Source organism: Lepidochelys kempii, chromosome 7 (genome assembly GCF_965140265.1).
Source record: "Lepidochelys kempii isolate rLepKem1 chromosome 7, rLepKem1.hap2, whole genome shotgun sequence".
Taxonomy (NCBI): Eukaryota; Metazoa; Chordata; order Testudines; family Cheloniidae; genus Lepidochelys; species Lepidochelys kempii.
Window position 1 is genome coordinate 113,689,005 of NC_133262.1, and position 24,224 is coordinate 113,713,228.

At 41.5% G+C, this 24,224-nt stretch overlaps 1 protein-coding gene across 14 annotated transcripts in view; it reads left to right on the plus strand.

Annotated features, from left to right (window-relative positions):
- The window catches only part of ABLIM1 (actin binding LIM protein 1), a 314,726-nt gene that overhangs the window by 104,103 nt on the left and 186,399 nt on the right, over positions 1-24,224 (plus strand). For 6 of the 14 annotated variants that reach the window (XM_073354293.1, XM_073354281.1, XM_073354287.1 and 3 more), the window contains exon 1: positions 5,274-5,630. The exons of 2 other annotated variants lie outside the window; for them this stretch is intronic. In XM_073354293.1, coding sequence (XP_073210394.1) covers positions 5,615-5,630 — 16 coding nt within the window. In that variant the 5' untranslated portion in view covers positions 5,274-5,614. Of the gene's footprint in view, positions 1-5,270; positions 5,631-6,182; positions 6,203-24,224 lie in introns of those variants that run through there. 6 more of the 14 variants (XM_073354280.1, XM_073354285.1, XR_012160071.1 and 3 more) reach the window with 5 other exon arrangements.

Below are 24,224 nucleotides of genomic sequence, written 5' to 3' on the forward strand. Positions count from 1 at the left end.
AACTTAACTGACCTTATCAAAGACTTGTTTTGACTGGGATATATATGTGCACTGTGGCCAAGTTGCACTTTCTGCAGGAAGCCCACGTTTCTCTATTAAGAGAGATAGTGTGGCCTAGTGGATAGAGGACTGGACTGGACTGGAAGACAGGAGGTATGGGTCCTAGTCCTGGCTCCGCTACTGACATGCTGTGTGACCTTGAGCAAGTCACTTCACTTCTCTGAGCCTCTGTTTCCCCTTTCACCCTTTGTCTTGTCTATTCAGACTGTTAGGTCTTTGGGGGAGGTATTGTGTTGAGTATGCACGTTTACAGCTTCTAGCCTAAAGGGCCCTGATCTCATTTGGAGTCTCTAGATGTTATTGCATTACACATGGTTAGTTGGTGGTGGTGGTTGCTTATCAGCCACAATGATGTATTAAAATCACTTGTGAATTATTTTTTTTAAATAAAGAGGCGTGTGGGATGGGTTGTTTATTTTGGGATGAAGATATTGGTTATGGCGAGAGAGTGTGTCAGAGGCACATCTGCAGGATGAGTCAAATCCCGCCATTTGTGGGTATTCCGCAACCCCATCACTTAGAACAATGAAAATTTGTCAGCTCAATCCAAATATATAATAAGGATCAGTCATAACCTGATAGGGCAATAGGCTAGATGACCTTAAGGATCTATCTAGATTGCAAAACTGTCTTTTTGAGGTATTTACTAAGTAAGGGTTAATGCTGTAATAGGATATATAAACCATGGCTCCTGTGAACTTGCAAGCACGAGGAAGACTGAAGAAATTGGCTCTGTTCCCTGACAATTTACTGATTGATGCAAAGTTTGCATCAATCTATTCTGCTGTGGAGTAAATAAATTGTGCCTTTCCTGAGAAGTGACGGGCCAGCTAATCAAATAGTCAGACAGCGGCTTCCCATCAGGCAAAAGGCCAAATTCTGCTCTGCATTACACTGGTGTAAGTTTGGAGAAAGTCCACTGAAGTCAACAATGACTCTATTCAAGTCAGTGGACCTACTCCCATTGTGCCAGCATCTGTGCCTGTGGTGAGCACTCCGGATTGCGCTTGTATCAGAGGACAGAAGATGTGTTGCTTGGCCATGTTGCAGATGTGGTTAGATAGGAGTAAACTGGCAGTGTGGGATGTGCTCATGAGGAACTGGAGCCAGGAAATGCTGGTTAGCAAAGCCCTAGAATGTTGAAACTAGAGACTGATGTGCTGTCTTCTAAGGGCACTGGACTATTACAAGTACTGTGGAGCAGTTTCATGATACCCCCACTGACCTTATTGTTTTTCCTCTTGGCAGGCACAGTTAAGCCAGGACAATAGCACAGTGGGTCACCTTCCATCTAAGTGCATGGTGGATTTTGTGTTTGGAGAAAGGAGGCATTTGCCAAAGACAAGAGCTTATAGAAGTATCGGCTCTTAATTGACTTATGCCATATAATGGTTCAGTTGTGGATGCCTGCAGCAGGGTTTGTTGTCAAAACTGTGTCTGCTTGGCTTTGAACCAAATGGAGATGCATGTTCAATTAGGGTGGGTTTTTTTGGATGTTATTTAACAAAATAGTCTCTTCCCTCCTGTCCCCCCCGTCCCGTCCTGCCCCATCCCACAACCCCCCCCCCAGTTTCTGATTAGCGGCTCATCATTCACTGGACAAGTGCTACAAGTCAGTTTTGCAGGAAATCATAGAAAAATCATGCACTGGTATTTATTTATAAACCATTGCCTCATCTGTAGGGAATGAGCTCAAGATAAAGGCTTTGAAAGCCAACTCTTCAAGGGAGAATAACAATCTAAGATCCTGGTTAACCAATTTATTTTTTTCTTTTTGAATGTACTATTTTGTGTCCATGCATGGTCCTTTGTATATTAGTGGATTCGAACAGTCTAGATTCCTGCCAACAAGTATCTTTTTTAAGGGCCAATAGTAATTTAAATATCACATTTTTGTCTGAATGTTTCTGTGTGTGTTTGTGTTTCCAGAGTTGCTAGTTACTCGTCCTTGTTCTCCAGTTGGTGAAGTATTTAAATAGATTCTGAAAGGTTCGCAGGGGTCCCATTGTAGCCTAAAAATTGAAACAATGAGATTAAAAACAAAAACCACTCAGGCATAAAAGTGTAATGCATTTGACTTAATTCACAATACCAGCAACTGATATTATATTCTTTCACTCAGGAGTAAATTACTTGGCTCCTGATCTCTCCAGTGTAATTTACTACAGTGTATGTTTTAAAGCTATTTTTACGTGCATGTTAAAGGCTAACATTGCAGTTTTCTCTGGCTGGCTGATGTGAGGGGGGGAATCCTTCCTTACAGCCATGGGTGAGATGAAATACAGCAGTGCTAATCTCTAGCACATGTGAAAAATGGGGGTAGTGGACTCAGAGAACAAAAAGTCCAGATACCAGCAGTTAGCTGACATGTCAGCAGCTGCTAAAGTGGAAAATGAATGATAATTGTTGGTGCAAACCTTCAGAGAGTGTCTAAAGATCACAGCAAAGGGTTAATCGTAGCCATGTGTGTAGTGCCTTCTGGCATTATATAGCATAGCAGAGCTAGTATTTATGAATGAAGGTCAGACATGTCACTTTCAAGCATAGGTGCTGGAACTGCGGGTGCTTGAAGTGGTTTGCATTATATACAGGGTTAACAGTTTGGTTCAATGGCTCTCAGCACCCCCACTGTAAAAATTGTTTCACCACCCCTGCTTTCAAGACCATCTCTGACTAGCTGTTTAAAGAAACAAACAAAAAACCCCACAATATTTTGTAAAGAACAAAGCTAGGTTGAATTGCAGCCCTAATTGCTCTGATGTGTCAGAAATGTGACATGGTGCACAATATGTAGGGGCTCAAGGGTTTTATCCCATCTCCACCAAGTGAGAAGCCAATGCTATTATTAGTAACACTGACTCATAGAAGCAAGAATGCCAGACTGCTTGGGCTGTGTCCCTGCCGCACATGCGGGAGCTAACAATAGAAGCCCAGCCTAGATGCATTAGGCAATAGGCATTTTTTCCCCATGCATTTCCCTACATGTTTTTTTATTTAAATAAAGACTTAGTTGAATAAGAAATACCACATCAGAGCTGAGAGAGGCTGGCTTCTTTAATTTCTTTCTGTTCCGGGTGGTATATATACAAAACACTTCGAAATATTTGCAGTAAATAAAATCTATCACGGGCTCTATGTTCTGTTTCTCCAAGATGAATCATCTATCTGCCGTTCCGTCGGAAGGGCGCCTGCAGATGGATTATGCACATTAACTTTTTTTCTCCTGAAGTTAAGGCTTTGGGAAGGAATTGCCTTATGGTGGCCTGAGATACAATCCAATTTCAGCTCTGCGAAGCCAGAAGTGTGGTTTAATTGAGTTTGTTACTGGGAACCAGGAATACCTGAGTTTTGAACCCAGGTCATCCATTGACTTCCTCTTTGAGCTTGGACAAATTGCTTAACTTCTCAGCCGTTTCTTCCTCTTTTTTTTTTTCTTTTCCCCCTCCCTTTTCCCCAGTTGTAAAACATGGATGATAAAATTTACCTGCCCAAAAGGGGCATGGTAAGGATTATTTAATATTTATAAAGTGATTTGTAGATAAGTGCAAAGCATTATGAATAAAGCCCTTTGGAGAAGGAAAATAGATATAAGTACAGTATTGCCAATCACAAGGGTTCACAAATCATGGTCTCTTCCCCCCGTCCCCTGGAAAAAAAGTGAGATTGGCTTAAAATGTGGGTTTTTAAAAAGTATATTTTATATTTGTCTTCTGGTTTTTGAGCCACTAGGCATTGTTTTATTATTATTTTTAGGCCTTATGCAATAAATATGATTAAGGGCCAGCCAAGAATGGAGCCCCATTATGCTAGGTGCTGTACAAACACAAAGTAGCCGACATTTTCAAGCTTTTCTCCAAAATCTCACGGGCTGGAAACTTGCTACTTTTTTTTTTTTAATAAAGTCTAAGCATCTCACCTAATAACATGACTCCAGAAGCTGGGGCTTCAGTGGAAAACAACAAATCATGAGAATTTCTATGAAATTGTGAAAGGCTTGGCAACACTGTAAGTGCTTTATTATTTTATGACATCATAAAAACCAGACCAGTTGCGTGTCAGGACTCAGTAGTGCTATATTGAATGGACAGAGGTGTGTGTGTGTGTGTGTGTTTTGGAGAAATTTACAGGTAGCCTCATTGTTCAAGACATCAATCTTTTCAGTTTTTTGAGCACTCATTATCTTTTTTAAATTTTTTTAAAGAAGGGAATAATAAGAGGATTTGGAGCTTATACATATTGTACCTCCAAAGCAGATGAGTGACTCAGAACCATGCCAAGAAATTTCACTTAGTGAACATTTTGACCTTTGCTCCCAAACCTAGTTGCCGTCTAGAGAAAACACTCTGGGTTTTTTTAATGTTTGACTATTTTTTTTTTAACAGCATCCTTCAGAGAGATGGCCAATGTGCACAGTCTCATTTGACTATTTCATTGTGTGCTGTGGTGGAAAGACATTAGGAGAACGTCACAGAGCCTGTTTGCTTTCTGGATATTGACATTTATGTCTGTTTAATTAACATTTATGTCTGTTTTAAAATGAAAACAGAAGTGGGTAAACAGCGCTCCATCAAAGAAAGTCAGCTCTGCTGCCATTGTCCACTTGTTAAATTTCCAGTCACCTTTGTGCTTCCTCACACCCTTGGGAGGAGGTCTCCAAAATTCAGAAAACGAACGCATTATCCTCTTTCAAAACTATCCTTAAAACTTCCTTTGCTGTGATGCCTACAAAAAAACTTGCCAACAGTTAAACTGTTGGTATGCTGAGACCATGCCTGTCATGCTAACCAATATTGTTTTATTGTTTCTTTGTACTTCCCTGTCTGTCGGCATCCATCTGTTGTCTCTGTTCTTATATATAGATTTTAAGCTTTTTATGACTTTTTAATCTGTTTATACCGTACCTAGCACAATGGGGTCCTAGTCCATGACTAGGGCTCCTAGACACTAAAATAATACAAATAATCAGCACTTGTCCTATATTCATCTGAGGTTCCATTCAGGCTCAGTTTGGTTCAAATGAAAAATAAGCTAGTGAATATCAATTTTGCAATTTAAATAGTTCCCCAGGCATTCCTCAGTGCTCCTCACTTGCAATCTGTTCTCTGTCACTTGGGGGATAACTATGTTGCCAGTGCTATGCTGCTTGGCAAGGAGAAATGGAAGGTGGTGTCAGTGACTAGAGATTAGGGACGGTGGAATTTTGCGTTTGTTACGCAGCAGCTGCCGCAGGTTGTTTCAGCACAAGGGGCAGAGTCCACACGCACAGAATGAACTGGCACTAGTAACAGGAAAAGGGACAGAGCGGGAGAGAGTGAGGAGATAGGAGGCACAGGAAGAAGAGACAGTGACAAGCAATCAGACTGTATCAGATTTTGTGGAAAATCTGACCAAGGAAAAGACGCCTCTGGAATAAGCTGTCTCCTGCGGGCCCGCCCCCACCTTTTTTTTTTTTTTTCCCCCTATCCCAGCCAAACATTGCTGGAAGGAAAGTGTGCGAATGTAAATTACTTCAGTTAATCCTTGCTGTCTCTGCTACAAAGAGGACTCATTTGCCATGGTGAAAGAAAAAGGTAATTTACATGTATTGATATGTCAGCCATGATCGTCTAAGGTTTAAACCTTTCAGTGAAGAGTTAAAGTTGTTGTTGGTTGGCTACTTTTTTCCTGTTTTTATCCTTGTGCCAATAACTGCAGTGAGCTGCATTAAGTATTTCTGCATCTATTTCCCCTGCCGTAGGGTTTGGCTTGCACCTTGTTTCAGGTTGTTTTTTTTCTTGGTAAATGCTTGTTTGTAAATGTTACCTGACTTGCATTTTCTATCTACTGTTTTATTGTGTTTTTATACAATTCCTGGAGTCTTTGCCACCAAATGAGTTACATTAAAAATGTAAATGGAATATTGTCATAGCCAGCAAGCCCTGGACATGAAGGAGCATGTCCTCAGTTTGTTTTTTGTATAGAAATGGGCTGTTTTGTAAAGGATTGTTTTTTGTTGTTGTGTCTGGACTCTGCAAGTTGTAATTGATCATTGTAATTTAATTATCTTAAATCACCCCTTAAAGCTGCTGCTCAAGCAAAAGACAGACTTGGAGTAGGAGAAATCAGGGAGTTGGCCAAGGAGTCGTTCTTTTCAGTAACACAGGTCTGTCTCTCTTGTTGCATTACAGTGATATGAAATATAATCTAAACTCAGATATGACTCATGGATTGGAGGTAATTTTGAAATTTAATATTTTAATAGGTAGATTCATAGGCAGTAACACGAGGCTTAAAGACAATCTCTGCATACCACACAGAGAATCTGTGTAATTTATCTCTGCTTATAAATCTCAGTAAAAGCAGGCTGGACAGAATGTAATGTTGGAAAGGGGTGGAAGTGTCAAATTAGGCTAATAATTTAGTAGATTTTTACCTCTGAGGCCTTAGCTGAAAACTGGTTGAGGTGACAAATAAAATGAATTGAGTGACCTTAACCTGGTCTGTCATGGGCATGCCAAACCACTGAACAGTCTGGCATAGTTCTGGTCAATTGACTGTCCCTGCTTAAGTGAAGCCCAAGTCTGGCATCACAAGTATTGTCTGCTGTTCAGGTTTGAGGTATGTTATGTGGGTACTATCAGCCTCTCTTTAGCATTAGGGAGTCACAGATGATATAGTGATCAAATCCCACTTGGGTCAGCTCAGCCCTTCACCCCTTCCAGCAGAGGTAAATGAAGTATGGTGGAGATCACTCTCCTTACAATGTGTATGATAATCAAGTTGGGCCATTTCCAGCACAAATCCAGGTTTTCTCACCCTCCGCCCCCCCACATACAAACTCACTCTCCTGCTGGTAATAGCCCATCCAAAGTGACCACTCTCTTTACAATGTGCATGATAATCAAGGTGGGCCATTTCCAGCACAAATCCAGGTTTTCTCACCCCCCCCCCCACACACAAACTCACTCTCTTGCTAAGTCATTATGCAAGGTAGCCTATTTCCCCTTGTTTTTTCCTACCCCCTCCCCCCCAGACGTTCTGGTTAAACTTGGATTTATGCTGGAAATGGCCCACCTTGATTATCATACACATTGTAAGGAGAGTGGTCAGTTTGGATGAGCTATTGCCAGCAGGAGAGTGAGTTTGTGGCGGGGGTGGGTGAGAAAACCTGGATTTGTGCTGGAAATGGCCCACCTTGATTATCATACACATTGTAAAGAGAGTGGTCACTTTGGATGAGCTATTATCAGCAGGAGAGTGAGTTTGTGTGTGTGTGGGGGGGGGGGGGGGGCGGAGGGTGAGAAAACCTGGATTTGTGCTGGAAATGGCCCACCTTGATTATCATACACATTGTAAGGAGAGTGATCACTTTAGATAAGCTATTACCAGCAGGAGAGTGGGGTGGGAGGAGGTATTGTTTCATGGTCTCTGTATATATAATGTCTTCTGCAGTTTCCACAGTATGCATCCAATGAAGTGAGCTGTAGCTCACGAAAGCTTATGCTCAAATAAATTGGTTAGTCTCTAAGGTGCCACAAGTACTCCTTTTCTTGATACCTCTCTATTACAGATTGCAAACAGTCAGTAGCCCTGAGTATCTTTCCATATTTCTCCCCATTATTTTTCTGCCGTACTATTTCAGACAAATATTCCCACAACTCCTTCCCCCACTTCATCCAGGACATCAGGAGTTGCCTCTACTTTGGAGCTGATTCAAATGCCACTCTGTAGTGTTGTGCTTGCTTTCGAGATGACATGCTAGTCTAGTGCAGCTGGTACCCTCTCTTCCAGCTTCTGCATGAGTTGTCCTCTCTTTAGCGTGCCTAAAATTCTGCCTGTCTAATGCCTGGGAAACCTAATGGTGGTTCATAAACATGCTGGCCAGGAACTGGAGGGGCTGGTTTCAGCTAGAAAAATGCAATCCCAATTCACTGACGTGCGAACCAGTTAGTAACGGTTTATATAAAATTAGCATGCTTCATTATGTTCACAGTGTAGAATGATTTCAGTGTGTGTCTGGTCAGCTCAGATATGTGCATAGAAAAATATTGAGTCCAGGCTGCTATTCTTCAGTCACCAGATGACGTTGGCAGAATTATGATTGACTAACATTACATTTTTGTCCCTCTGAATGTGCACCTGTCTGCTTCCTTTGATCTAGTTAACTTGACACATTGTTACGCTATTTCATTCAAGAACAACTTGCCCTCACAGTATTCAATAACTGGTAAAATAACTTATGTGTGCTTCTCAGTCAGTATCTGCTTTTCAGAATATCCACTGTCACGCCGCAACTTAAAATCCCTACTGTGGAGTGTAACTAGTGTATTAGTTTTGAATCCAGTTTAGTAATATATTTTTCTAGCTAGGAGCTGGCCTATAGAACTAGACTAAGTGTTACAATGTTGAGGTTTGAGACTGAATTTTGAACTTGAGGTCAAGATCCTCAGCTGGTATAAAATGGCCTAGCTCCAATTAGAGCAATGTCAATTCACAGCAGCTGAGGATTTGCCCTGAGGCTTGATGTTTTGGCCAACAGATTCTGGGAGTATCCACGGGTACAACTCCCATTCTTACTTGAATGGTAAATGCCAAAAGATGAAGGGAGGAGTTGACCCTGATGGTATTTTAACTTACGATCCCTATGGGAAGTTATGTGGGATCACATGTCGGGAAGACTCAGGGGAATGGAGCTATGCCTTGATAGGCCAGAGTTGTCCTCTGGAATGACAGTGCTTGATTGAAAAGATGGAAGTTTGATGGAGACTTTAACCCTCAAGTGCCCAACTCTTCAGCCTTAAGGTTTGTGCCTGTCCTGCAGGAGGTCCCTCTGGGTCTCTCTGTGTAATGGTAGGCACAGGTGTCTGGAGGGCTCGGGATGCCTTAAGCTGGGGGTGGAGTGTGTGTGTCAGGGAGTCCCAGCCAACCAAGCATCACAGAAAAAATCAATATATTTCAGCAAAACTTTAATAAAATTTCCATTTGCAATTTACCCTTTTTGTCTCTTAAAATATTGCAGGGAAATATGCAGTGCCCTATTAGTTGAGGTGTTGCCAAGTTAATTCATTAAGTTCATGGTCAAGAAACTTCCTTGATGCTGACTGTGTCCCCAGTCCTGCCTTCTTTTCTATCCACATCTCCCATTGCAGTTATTTATGCCAGTACCAGAACTGAAGCACTTTAGATGAGATTACTCTTGAAGACCACTCAAACTTCAGCTTGTACATGAAAAGCATCTTCTTGGTCACTTAACAGTTTTCCTTGCATGGAACAAGGTCAAGGTTACAGAACAATGTGTCCATTTAGTCATTCTTGAGTGAACCTCTCTGGTGACAGGTTTTGCCACCTTCACCACCCTCTGAGTGTAATCATGAGTACCTAGCACTCTTAGACTGGGTCTCCAGGCTGCAGCCTTCTAGTTTACCAACCATGATAAGAAGACAAGCCCAGTTGTGTTTGGCACCTGTTACCCATTTTCCTCCAGGAACCTGTGACCACCAACTGATTTACAGTAACTCAAAAACAGCTTCTTCAAAACAAAATATTTATTCACCCACAACTCCATAGCAAGCAGAGACAAGGGATAAAACCACAAAATGCCTGTATATGAGGTCTTGCATACACTTTATTCTTTCCTTGCAAGTTTTGGGTATGTTCCACTCAACCCAGTCATCCCTATTCCTGTCCTGGGAGAGAGACAGTCCCTGCAGCATCCTCTGTATTCCTCAGAAATTCACCTCCATCTGCTGCTTGCTCACTTTCTCCCGCCCCCCTCCCCCCCCCCCCCCGTTTCTTGTCTCTGCAGGGTTTTTAGTGGTTTAGTGTTCCTTTGTTCCTACGCCCTGATCTGGGAAGAATAAGTCTTGCTATGCTGGCTGGAGCATTTCCCAATTAATAACTCCCCCATTGTTTCTCAAGGAACCGTGGTATTCTCTCTGGTTGTACCTTGTAATATTTTCCTGTTTGTTTTCCCCATCAGCTTCCTTCAATTTAATTCCATGCAGTCAGGCAGTATAATATCAAACAGTAAAATGAGTTGCATATGATGTTAAGAAAAAATAATACAAATAGCTTCCTCCTCCACAAGCACATTTTATACCTGTACTCCAGGGACTTTCCAGGTGTAATTCATAAGTTGATTAATGGATTCCAAGGCCAGAAGGAACAACGATTGTGGTCATCTTGTCTGACCTCCTATGTAACACAGGCCATAGAATTTACCCAAAATAATCCCTAGAGCAGATCTTTTAGGAAAACAGCCAATCTTGATTTAAAAATTGTCACTGATGCAGAATCCACCATGACCCTGGGTAAATTGTTCGAGTGGTTAATTACCCTCACTGTTAAAAATGTACACCCTCTTTCCAGTCTGAATTTGTCTACCTTCAGACTGCATTGAAGAGACCATTATTAAATATTTGCTCCCCATGTAGATACTTACAGATTGTAATCAAGTCACCACTGCACCTTCTCTTTGTTAAGCTAAATAGATACACTCAAAGAGCTCAATCACAATCGAGATGTTGGTTTTGAGTTATGGATATGGGTCCTGCCTCTTGGTCCTTTTTCTCCACCCAAACAGCCAGGGTGATTGCAGCCAGGGTGTCGTCACTGACAGTTCAATAGTTGGATGTTTTGTGGGTGAACAGTCTCAGTTTAGTCTCGACTCTGGAGCTTGCATCCCCAGTTGATCTGGCAGACTCTGATTTGGTTGAGGTTTGAGGAACTATATTTTCTTTTTCACTTGTGGTTTATGCTGTGTCAAATTTAGGCCTATTTTAATCTGTGGGTTTTGGGTTTGGTTTTTTATGTTGCTGGATCTGCTCATGGAGGTCTCAATAGACACATTTTATAAATATGTGAAACTAATGTATGTGAAAAGGTGGTCTTATGGTTAATGTAGTATACTGAGAGATGAGGGTTCAATGTCTGGCTCTTTGATAGATTTCCTGTTCTTGGGGGAAGTCACTTAATTGGTCTGTCTGCCTTCAGTGGCTCATCCGGCTATTCTCCTCCTTTGGATATTAACACTTCCTTTGTCTGTTTTGTGTATAAGAATTTTCTTTGGGGCAGAGAATTACTCTTACTGAGTGTGTGTGAGCAAAGAGAGATACCACCACCACTTATAATGGTAACTATACCCTAACATAACAGACATCACTTCAAACACTGTAATACCTTACCAACCGTTAAAAAGTAACGTAAAAGAATGACAGTTGTGTTTGTGTGTGTGTCTCTCTCTCTCGCCTTATGGCTTTATCCTTTTAAAATACTATATTTAAAATTTCAGCTCTGATGGACAGCATTACGTGTTTTCTTAAACTTTTACTTTTATAGGACCGATTTCACACTGTAGGATAAATATTACCATCCTGAGAATGGGGCAACAGGCTTTGTACCGTCCTGACACGTTTGATGGATTCCCATGTTTTCTGTAGTGGCATGCCAGCCATTCTCTTGCATCCCAGCTATATGCTAAAGGGAGCTTGAGCAGATGCTGTGGAGAGAGATGTAGGGAAACCGCCATTTACATCAAGAAATTTGGAGTTGTGTTTGGACTAGTGGGAGGGGATGACATAAAGGTTTTAGTAATTGCATTTGAGACACCTACATTCATGTGTTCGGGTACAGTAATCTGCACTCTCTTCACTTTGGTTGGATTGACACTTGGATGACACTTGAAAAAACTAAGGGCTTTATACATCCCTTGGCATTTCTTAAAAGACTAAAGTTTCAGGAAAGTGAATTTCTTCTTTTGTTTAAAATCAGTAATTAAAACAAAATTAAACGGCTGCTAAGAAATACTTTTCTAAGGGTAGCTAAGATCTCTGGTATGAGAACTTATTAGTTCAGACCATCTTAGGCCTGTCAAGCATAGGGTAGTCAGGAGTTGTTTTTAGGATCAGTGCAAATCAGAAGAGGGAGGGTCTGTAGGGTGACACTGAATGGCACTGGCTGTGTTTAGTTCCCTTGGAGGAGAGAGTTGGAGTTTTTGTTTTTTGTCTGTGGTCAGTAGCAATCCATATAGAATCCCTTTGCTATAATTAATATGAAAGGCTGCTCTCTATCTGAAAAACACTGCACTGACTGTGTCGGTATCCCATTAAGTATGATTAGTCCTTACCCATTTGTTGATCCTGGGGATCTCCCGTGCTTATTTTGGGCCTGGTTGAGGTAAGCACATGCTTAAGCCCATCTTTGTTCAAAACAGCATGTATTTAAGTCTCATTGACCTCCGTGGGCTTTAAATTAATCACATGCAATCCTGTGCTATGCCTGTGCTATCCTGATTGGGGGGGGTGTATGTGATTTTTGCCTGTTTGTGTAGTTGTAATGTTTTTGCTACTGCCTGCCCTCATTGTTACACATATTTAGAACATTAGCTGTATCCTTGTGTAACTGATGGAGATGATACAAATAATAGGTGGCACTTATATGGCACTAATCGTACAGTGCTATAAACAGGAACAGTTTATTCTTCCCGCCATCCCAGTGATGCACATAATCCTATATTACTGTCTCCATTGTACAGAAGGGGAAAAGCAAGGCAGGGAGGTAAGTGACTTGCTCAAGGCTAAGAAGTTGGGATCAAACTATATAACATCAACCATTTATAAATGAAATGCTTTTTTAAAATTTATTTTTCTGGGTATAAATCCTCATTACACAATAGTGTGTGTGCATGGTCTAATTGTCATGGTACTGAAAACAGCATGGACAACAGGCTGGCCGGCCAGATGTGTTGGTGTTCCCAGTGCTGCTCACTTCAGTTCAGCATCACTAATGTTCTAGTAACCCACTCCAGGGAGTCTGTGAGTTGCTATCTGAACCTAGAGCCTGGTGCACATCAGAGGTTTATTTTGTTTGTTACTAATAGCATCTAGGGGACTTACGCTGTTAGCTCAAGCAGAAGCAGGTTCTTTCTGCACTTAGCTCTGAAGATCCAGCATTCAAATCTCTCTCCTGCTTCAAGTAGGGTTCATTATATTACAAATAATGCCAATTTTTAAAAAAAGTTCCTAGTATAGATAAGGAGTTACAGAGATCTATAACTTATTTATTTAGTATTGAAGAACCACAAAACAAAAGTTGATATGACAGCACGATTTATGAATTAGAGAAGCAGAAGTTGGTGTATTTTCTCCCCCCTTCCCTCCCCCCCTTTGTACTAGGTCATTTCCAAGAAACATCAATTTATTTGGTAGTCTGCTTTCTCAGCAGTCATCAGTATTTTCTCAGCATTTGTGTATTTAAAACATCTCACTAAAAACGAATGTGCTCTTTGGAGTCGGTGATATTTATTGCGGAAATGATATTGCATGTTAAGGTCTTGACTTTTACTTTGCAAATGTGCAAAAGATCCATGTTTCAGGAAGGGCTGTTCATATGGCAGGGCCTGTAGAGTAAGCGTATGCCCTCATCAGTGTTTCACACAGGAGATGGCTGCTAGGGGCAGTAGCCCATCAGGGGGTTATGTTGTTATCCTAGAATCATAGCAGTCTAGGAGTGGAAGGGACCTCAGTAGGTCATCTAGTCCAGTCTCCTGCACTCAAGGCAGGCCTATGTAATAACTAGACCATCCCTGACAGGTGTTTTTGACATGTTCTTAAAAACCTCCAGTGATGGAAATTCCCCCTCCTACCCCACACCTGGCAATTTATTCCAATGCTTAACTACCTTCATGTCCAACCTAAACCTTCCTTGCTGCAATTTAAGCCCGTTGTTTCTTGGCCTGTTCTCAGAGGTTAACAAGGAGAATTTTTCTCCTTCCTCCTTGTAACAACCTTTTATTTACTTGAAAACTGTTTTGTCCCCTCTGTCTTCTTGTCTCCAGACTATACAAACCCATTTTTTTCAATCTTTCCTCATAAGTCATGTTTTCTAGAACTTTAATCATTTTGTCGATCTTCTCTGGATTTTCTCCAATTTGTCCACATCTTTCCTGAAATATGGTGCCTAGAACTGGACACAATACTCCAGGTGAGGCTTTATCAGCATGGAGTAGACTCGAAGAATTAATGCTTGTGTCTTGCTTACAACACTCCTGCTAATACATCCCAGAATGTTTGCTTTCCTCCCCCCCACCCCCATTGCTACCCCTTTGGCTCATTTAGCTTGTGATCCACTATGACCCCAGAACCTTTTCCACAGCACTCCTTCCCAGGCAGTCATTTCCCATTTTTTGTGTGTGCAGTTAATTGTTCCTTCCTAAGTGGAGTACTTGGCATTTGTCCTTATTGAATTGCATCCTATTTACTTCAGATCATTTGTCCAGATCATTCTGAATTTTAATCCTATCTTCCAAAGCACTTGCAACCCCTCCCAGCTTGGTATAGTCTGACACTGAGGCTAAATCCTGAGAGAGAGATTGGAGCTGAGGGGTAAGAACCTAGATGGACAGATAAATCCACGTATTGTGTGACCGTGTGCCTGGGATGGACCACGCTGAGAATGAGGCATTCAGGGCAGACTGCATGAAACAGGGCAGACAATCTCCAAAAACTCGTGATTTATTCTATAATTAGATTCACCAAACCAGTATCAGAAAAACTTCGGTAGCACCACACTGGTTAACAAGAAGCCAAACACAGTCCTCTTAAGGCATTCCATTCCTTGGCTCCCATTCAGACAAACAGATCTAATATAGTGAGGGGTTACTGAAAACCCAATTCACTATATGTGAGGTTCTACTAATCCCAAAGGATCAGACACTTATTCCAGGTCAATATGTATCTCAGATCTTATCCAAGTATCATGCTGTCAGCCAATCCTTACTAAACTAACTAAAGATTTCTTAATAGAAGAACGGAAGAGAGTAACTGAATGGTTAAGGAATCATATACATACAAGTGATTTTCAGTGTTCCTAGATCAGGATCATAGCAGTGATGGAATAGGCTGCTGGCTTGCAAAAGTCTCTCTGGTAACTTCCAAAAGATTGGAAGGTTCCCAATCCATAGTTCAAAATACTCCTTTTAGTTGTAAATTCACAGTCCAGAGAATTGGAGGAGTAATGAGGCAAAATGGCAATGTCTCAGGTGTCTCTTGTATCTTCTTCCACGTGCATGGAAATTTAATGTCCCAAACAAAGCCCACAGCCCTTGTGTATGGAAAGTTACTGACAAAGATGGAATCCAAGGTCACATGTCCACATCACATGCCCTTATATGTTTTGCTGAATCACAGGGGTGGCCATTGGCTCACTTGCTGTCCAGAGGAAGACTCAGTGAAGAGCTGATCTCCCTTACTAGCCCATCACCAACTGAATGGTCTGTGCACAACTAAATGGTTCATCAACGCTGGGCTGGCTAGATGGGATGTAAAATTACCTTGTGGGTGTCACATAAGAACAAAACACGTGAGAGATACAAATAGATATTTGCTATGTATAACTTCAGATACAAAGATGGTACATGCATATAAAGAGGATTATCATGTTTAGCAGATGACAACTTTTCCGTTGATACCTTACATGAGACACTTTGTATCAAATTTAGTGCTATTGTGCCACAGTAGTAGCAACAATGCTATAAATGGTCATCTTCAGTAATACAGCATCACATCGTGGGCCCAGCTTTGCTGTTTGGGAAATGGTGGTGTAGCTGACAACTGCCATTGCCTCTTTAAGAGGCTTAAAATGAGGCCTTTAATGGGGTTGTTGGTTGTCGTGGGGCAGAATTTGACCCAGAAATATTTTCTTTTGGTGAGGAAAAATACCTTTTTCAGTTAGGTAGGTTTTTTGGGGGGGGGGGAGTGTTTTTTTTTAATAGACATTCTTATCTATTTCTGTGCAAAATTTCTCCCCTGTTGATGCATGTATTAAATTGTGTCAGTGACACAATGACACAATGACATGTCAGCACAAAGATATTGTAACACAGCTGGAAGGCCATTGGGCTAAGGAAATGTTCACCTCAGAAATCTCACTTCAATTCTCGTGCTTAAAGTTTTATGTTTCATTTTATTCAATATCTTCATAAATGATCTGGAGGATGGTGTGGATTGCACTCTCAGCAAATTTGCGGATGATACTAAACTGGGAGGAGTGGTAGATACGCTGGAGGGGAGGGATAGGATACAGAAGGACCTAGACTAATTGGAAGATTGGGCCAAAAGGAATCTGATGAGGTTCAATAAGGATAAGTGCAGGGTCCTGCACTTAGGACGGAAGAACCCAATGCACAGCTACAGACTAGGGACCGAATGGCTAGGCAGCAGTTCTGCAGAAAAGGACCTAGGGGTGACAGTGGACGAGAAGCTGGATATGAGTCAGCAGTGTGCCCTTGTTGCCAAGAAGGCCAATGGCATTTTGGGATGTATAAGTAGGGGCATAGCGAGCAGATCGAGGGACGTGATCGTTCCCCTCTATTCGACATTGGTGAGGCCTCATCTGGAGTACTGTGTCCAGTTTTGGGCCCCACACTACAAGAAGGATGTGGATAAATTGGAGAGAGTCCAGCGAAGGGCAACAAAAATGATTAGGGGACTGGAACACATGAGTTATGAGGAGAGGCTGAGGGAGCTGGGATTGTTTAGCCTGCAGAAGAGAAGAATGAGGGGGGATTTGATAGCTGCTTTCAACTACCTGAAAGGGGGTTCCAAAGAGGATGGCTCTAGACTGTTCTCAATGGTAGCAGATGACAGAACGAGGAGTAATGGTCTCAAGTTGCAGTGGGGGAGGTTTAGATTGGATATTAGGAAAAACTTTTTCACTAAGAGGGTGGTGAAACACTGGAATGCGTTACCTAGGGAGGTAGTAGAATCTCCTTCCTTAGAGGTTTTTAAGGTCAGGCTTGACAAAGCCCTGGCTGGGATGATTTAACTGGGAATTGGTCCTGCTTTGAGCAGGGGGTTGGACTAGATGACCTTCTGGGGTCCCTTCCAACCCTGATATTCTATGATTCTATGATTCTATGTTTCTAAGTACCTTTTTATGCACCTTTCAATCTCTGAAATTCTTTCATAGCTATTTTGGAAGCTTAAAAAGAAAAGCTTAAATGCTTAAACTGTAATTTAAATTTGCTGCCTTTGAAGGCAGGAAACTAAGTGTGGATACAGTTGTTGTTGATGTGGCTAAGAAGCCATGGCTTGTTTCTCTGTGTTTTGTTTTACACCTGAGTGCTCACATCTTTCATTGGGAGGTTAGAATTTTCATTCTCTTCGGGAAAAGCAATGGCATTTTCTGCTAACATCAGCACTTTCAACTTTCTTGCTTTTGTGCATCCACTCAAGATTTCAAATGAACAATTTCTACATCTGTCCTTTTATTCATCACTTTGTATAATATTTATGTATGGACATTATGTGACTCTCACTCAGGATGTTGGTTGGAGCTATTTACTTTTTGATCACTTTGTCTTACATTTTTGTTTAGATGACTGATTTGAAATAATTGTGGGTCTTTCTGTGTAGCAGTCTTTTAAAGGAGTTTTATCTAGTGATACTCAGAACCTATCTACATGACTTTTTTGTTTGCTAGCTGCTCGAGCTGTTTGGGTGTTGTGAGGAATACATGTATGCTGGCTTTAACTGAAATGGAAGTCTTGAAGAATGGGATTGATTGCCTCTAAATACTGTCTTTTTTTAATCAACTGTATGCAGAGAATTGTGTGTTTAGTGAGAGGAAGACAAAGGAGAATATAAGGGTGCTGAGACAGGCTTTTATTGCATTAGTACTACACAGCCTGGATTCATATTTCAGCTTTTCACCCAGATTGTGTCACGAAGAGTTCAGTGAAAACTACCAAGTCCCTCCGTGTCCTAATGCTGAGATGTAGCATCACACTAAATTCAGTTTATGCTCCTGCCCTTTGGTTCAATAACTGTTTATCTTGTAACAAATCTACTAGAAATTGTGTTGAGTTTTTCATTCAAACATTGGCTCAGTTGAGTTAACTTTGAGTCGATATCATCTGTTTCATAGCAAGCCTTGGCTTGCAACATACTTTCAGTAAGATCAGTGCCTTTGTATTAGTGATAGTGGTTTTAAAAAAATAAAAACTGCCTTTAGCTTTTCATTGATTTGGCTTCAGGCACTACATGTGAACATACTGCATTGACTGTGTAGTTCTCTAGTTTGTTAGCTGTTTTATGGAAAAGATTCTTGTTTTTCTCCAGCATTGACTAACATATGTGAAGTATAAATACTGTAACTACCTGAAGTATCTGTATTTACAAGACAAGCCACACTGTAGAATGCACAATTTGGTCACCAGGTTAGACGTTTTCTTAGGAGACACTTCAGGCATTTGTCTTGTAACTAAAACTGTGTGGCCAACAACAGTGAAATTCCATCATTAATTAAATGAATTCATTAATTAAATGAAGCTCAGGGCTATGCGATCATTTCAAGGTATGTCTTTCAGCAGCGAATAGAGTACATACCTACGTAGCCCCTCTGGCAGGGGTATAAACAGCAGCGTAGGTGTGAGGCACAATTTAGGCAAGAGGAGTAAATACACACCTGAAGGGTGTAGGTATGATAACCTACACAGCGCTGCTTGCACAAGCCGTGCCTCCCTGTCTACGTGGCTGTTTTTACCAGTGTAGTGTCCCAGTGCTGGAGCCTTTCTCCTCTGCAGGGCAGCTCCTCACTGTGGATCCCTGCCCTGCCTCGGGGAAAGGCACCCGTAGCAGGGAGGCAGCAGAAAGAGGCTGAGCCTTTCCCTGCTGCCTCCCCCTGCCAGAGCCTTTCACTGACACTGTAGCTACACACCACAGTGTGGACACCGTGTGCTTTTCACTGTGTGGTGAGGAGCGACATGTACGCTGTATGCCACCACAAGTGGTGTGTAGTGTTGATATAGCTTCAGTGAACTAGGAAAGTTTTCACTAGGGGGCCACTTTCTCAGCTGGTGTAAATCTGAAAATTGATACCAGCACTGGATCTGGACCATGGTCCTCATAAGCTGTATGTTATGATAGATTGCATAAGCATATTACACGACTCAGTTTTCGCTCTACAGTGTATTTGCATCTTAAAGCATGGGGAACTACCTGTATTAATATCAATAAGACTTAGGGGTAGAATTATCATAAATGTCTTGTCCCACTGAAAGTCAATAGGACTTTGTATTTCTATGTCACTACTCATATACTTTTGACAATCCCCCACTAAAGACTAGCATCTTCAATAGAGTTAGTTCAGATTTACACCAGTATAAGTGGGATCAGAATCTGGCCTGTAAGCCCCTGTGTGGCCAGATGAGCAAACACCCCATACTGAATATACCTAATTTTCTTAATCTTTTGCAAATCATTTATCAAAAACACCATTGAACTTGTCAAGCAAATTACGCCAGTCACTGCACGCACATATGTCATGTTTTTATAAATATTATATAATGGGGTTTAAAATGGGATCAAATGAGTGCTGGGATCAAATAACTGACTTCACTGGAAGGACTCACATGCTTAAAATTTAGCATGTGCAAAAGTCTCTTCGGGCTGAGGCCTAAGACCCTCATTCCACAAGCTGTTGCATGTGGTGGTGTTTGCAGCATAAAGGCCTTAAAAGACACAAGAGGGAAGAAAGGAGGGTGGGGGATGGGTTGTGGGATACAAAGTGGTCAGAGAGAAAATTAACACTTCTTGTTCCATATTTTTAAGATTCAATCAGTATTTAATTTTGGCTAATATATTTTTGTAGAATTATTTATCCCCCTTGACTTTTTACTATTACTGGTGCATTTGTTGTACGCTTTTTTTTTTTTTTTTGCTTTTGATAGTAATGAACACCAGAGTCTTTTCAGTTTATTCTACCTTTGCTTTACTCTTTATTTAAAGTTACAGCTCACCCCGGTTTTATCCTTGTGATGTGTATACACACATATATATTATTGATAATTGTTTTTTTTTAAAGTGTATTTAATCCTAGAGTTTTCAAAATAATTAAGAAGTATGCAGAAGTCTTTTCATCCAACTTTTTCATATAAATTAACAGCTGGGTAGACTGATAAAAGCTATCCACAACTACCTATGTTCTTTTCTTTTCTTTTTTTTTCCTTTATAAACTCTCCCAACCTACCATTCTAGCTATCGACGCCTCTTTATCATTATTATCTTCAAGGCCTTGTTTTTCCTTTCGAAAGAGTCTGTTTCTTGGGAGTACAGTACAGATGAGATAATTAAGAACAAACACATCTCTGGGGTGGAGATGTGCTGACATGCAATGTACTGGCTACTATTTAGGTAATGGGCAGAAGTATCTCAGTTGCTATAGTCTCTGCAATGAGTGGAGAGAGAGTGAGTCAAAACAAAAACAACGAGGAGTCCTTGTGGCACCTTCGAGACTAACAATTTGCTTTGGGCATAAGCTTATGTGGGCTAGAACCCACTTCATCAGATGCATGGAGTGACAACACAGGAGCAGGTATAAATACATGAAAGGCTGCGGGGTTGCTTTACCAAGTGTGAGGTCATTCTAACGAGATAAATCAATTAACAGCAGGATACCAAGGGACGAAAAATAACTTTTGAAGTGGTAAGAGAGTGGCCCATTACAGACAGTTGACCAGAAGGTGTGAATAACAGTAGGGAGAAATTAGTATTGAATAAATGGACACAAATCAGATATTAGGAATGGCAATATACAAAAACCTGTAGGAGAACACTTCAACCTCCCTGGGCACACAATAGCAGATTTAAAGGTAGCCATCCTGCAGCAAAAAAACGTCAGGACCAGACTTCAAAGAGAAACTGCTGAGCTTCAGTTCATTTGCAAATTTGACACCATTAGCTCAGGATTAAACAAAGACTGTGACTGGCTCGCCAACTACAAAAGCAGTTTCTTCTCCCTTGGTGTTCACACCTCAACTGCTAGAAGAGGGCCTCATCCTGTTATCCCTAGGCTGATTCTTGCTTGATATTTATACCTGCCTCTGGAAATTTCCACTACATGCATCCAACGAAGTGGGTATTCACACACAAAAGCTTATGCTCCAATACGTCTGTTAGTCTATAAGGTGCCACAGGACTCTTTGCTCCTGGTATTGCGGAAGTTAAGTTTAGGTTTTGTAATGACCCAACCACTCCCAGTCTCTATTTAGGCCTAATCTGATGGTATCCAGTTTGCAAATTAATTCCAGTTGTGCAGCTTCACATTGGAGTCTGTTTTTGAAGTTTTTTGTTGAAGAATTGCCACTTTTATTATTTTTCCTCCCTTGGTATCCTGCTGTTAATTGATTTATCTCATTAGACTGACCTCACACTTGGTAAACTGACCCCCATCCTTTCATAGAATCATAGAATCATAGAATATCAGGGTTGGAAGGGACCCCAGAAGGTCATCTAGTCCAACCCCCTGCTCAAAGCAGGACCAATTCCCAGTTAAATCATCCCAGCCAGGGCTTTGTCAAGCCTGACCTTAAAAACCTGTAAGGAAGGAGATTCTACCACCTCCCTAGGTAACGCATTCCAGTGTTTCACCACCCTCTTAGTGAAAAAGTTTTTCCTAATATCCAATCTAAACCTCCCCCACTGCAACTTGAGACCATTACTCCTCGTTCTGTCATCTGCTACCATTGAGAACAGTCTAGAGCCATCCTCTTTGGAACCCCCTTTCAGGTAGTTGAAAGCAGCTATCAAATCCCCCCTCATTCTTCTCTTCTGCAGGCTAAACAATCCCAGCTCCCTCAGCCTCTCCTCATAACTCATGTGTTCCAGTCCCCTAATCATTTTTGTTGCCCTTCGCTGGACTCTCTCCAATTTATCCACATCCTTCTTGAAGTGTGGGGCCCAAAACTGGACACAGTACTCCAGATGAGGCCTCACCAATGTCGAATAGAGGGGAACGATCACGTCCCTCGATCTGCTCGCTATGCCCCTACTTATACATCCCAAAATGCCATTGGCCTTCTTGGCAACAAGGGCACACTGCTGACTCATATCCAGCTTCTCGTCCACTGTCACCCCTAGGTCCTTTTCTGCAGAACTGCTGCCTAGCCATTCGGTCCCTAGTCTGTAGCTGTGCATTGGGTTCTTCCGTCCTAAGTGCAGGACCCTGCACTTATCCTTATTGAACCTCATCAGATTCCTTTTGGCCCAATCCTCCAATTTGTCTAGGTCCTTCTGTATCCTATCCCTCCCCTCCAGCGTATCTACCACTCCTCCCAGTTTAGTATCATCCGCAAATTTGCTGAGAGTGCAATCCACACCATCCTCCAGATCATTTATGAAGATATTGAATAAAACCGGCCCCAGGACCGACCCCTGGGGCACTCCACTTGATACCGGCTGCCAACTAGACATGGAGCCATTGATCACTACCCGTTGAGCCCGACAATTTAGCCAGCTTTCTACCCACCTTATAGTGCATTCATCCAGCCCATACTTCCTTAACTTGCTGACAAGAATACTATGGGAGACCGTGTCAAAAGCTTTGCTAAAGTCAAGAAACAATACATCCACTGCTTTCCCTTCATCCACAGAACCAGTAATCTCATCATAAAAGGCGATTAGATTAGTCAGGCATGACCTTCCCTTGGTGAATCCATGCTGGCTGTTCCTGATCACTTTCCTCTCATGCAAGTGCTTCAGGATTGATTCTTTGAGGACCTGCTCCATGATTTTTCCAGGGACTGAGGTGAGGCTGACTGGCCTGTAGTTCCCAGGATCTTCCTTCTTCCCTTTTTTAAAGATTGGCACTACATTAGCCTTTTTCCAGTCATCCGGGACTTCCCCGGTTCGCCACGAGTTTTCAAAGATAATGGCCAGTGGCTCTGCAATCACAGCCGCCAATTCCTTCAGCACTCTCGGATGCAACTCGTCCGGCCCCATGGACTTGTGCACGTCCAGCTTTTCTAAATAGTCCCATGTATTTCATGTATTTATACCTGCTCCTGTATTTTCCATGAATCCGATGAAGTGGGTTCTAGCCCACGAAAGCTTATGCCCAAATAAATTTGTTAGTCGCTAAGATGCCACAAGGACTCCTCGTTGTTTTTGTTGATACAGACTATAACACAGCTACCACGCTGAGTCAAAACAGAACAATCAGTTTTTATGCTGTGATCATGCCCATAAGTCACCTCTCTAGCTATCGATAGAAGCCTTGAGAATAGATAACTTAGGTGCACTTCATTAATTCTAGTGGGAAAACTGAGACTGACAGAACATGTGTTATGGCATTAATGAGAAAAAGTGCTAGTTATTCTCAAGTCCCTTTTTCCCTTTGGGAAATATGGTCACCAAATTGGTCACCAAACTAAACGTTGCCAAATTTATTCCCAACCCTTTTTTGCTAAGGAATTGACAAGTTTCCTTTTACAGGACTAGGCTAGAATAGACACGACTTGTGCCTCCCATATCTAGATGGGTAACTCAAATGACTCACCTCATTCTCTACTTTGGCATATGCTACATGATTGCCGGAAACTGGGAGTGGACACAGGTGATGAATCACTTGGTGTTGAGTTAAAGGCTTCCTTTCTCTATAAAGAAAGCTGTTTTTCCTCTGATTCCAAGTTTTGAAGTAAAGTTTTATAAATGTGGCACAATACGTCATGTACTGTATTAAGGGCTTGTTTTGTTTCATAAAAATACATTTTATCTGCTATTTTGTGTTTAAATTCTAGTTACCATCCTAATGCAGCTTGACACAAATCCTGAACAAAATTAATATTTAATAAATAAGCCATATATCAGTCACCATTTTCTAACCTACTAAAAATGTACAGTTAATAAAATTATATATTAAGCTATATAATTGCTTAAATAAATGTATGTAGTTATAGTGTACCCGTCTAGGTAGTGCACATTCCAGATCTAGTGTGAAGGCTCTGTTTAGTTGTAAATCAACATGTTTTAGCTGTTACAGCAACCAATGAGAGTGCACCATTTTTTAGGAAAATAAATGAACTACCAATACAAACGTTGATTAAAATCGAGGCTTTCCTTTAGGTAACTTAAATCCTTATTTAAATCAATCCACCTTGCCTTGCAGACTGGAAGAGTGTGACTCTGTTTCCTGCCTGCCAGGCTGAGTCTGCCAATGTGCAAATATGTCTGAATCTGGAAAATGACCAAGTGCTAATGAGGCTCAGACAAAATACTTTCAATACTTTCTAAAGCACAGCGGGTCCAGATCCTGCTTCCCTTTAATTGCAGTTTTGCCATTGACTTCAGTGGGGAGCAGGATTGGGCCCAGTGTGTTTGCTGTGACCTCAGCTTTAGAGCATCCTCCTAGTG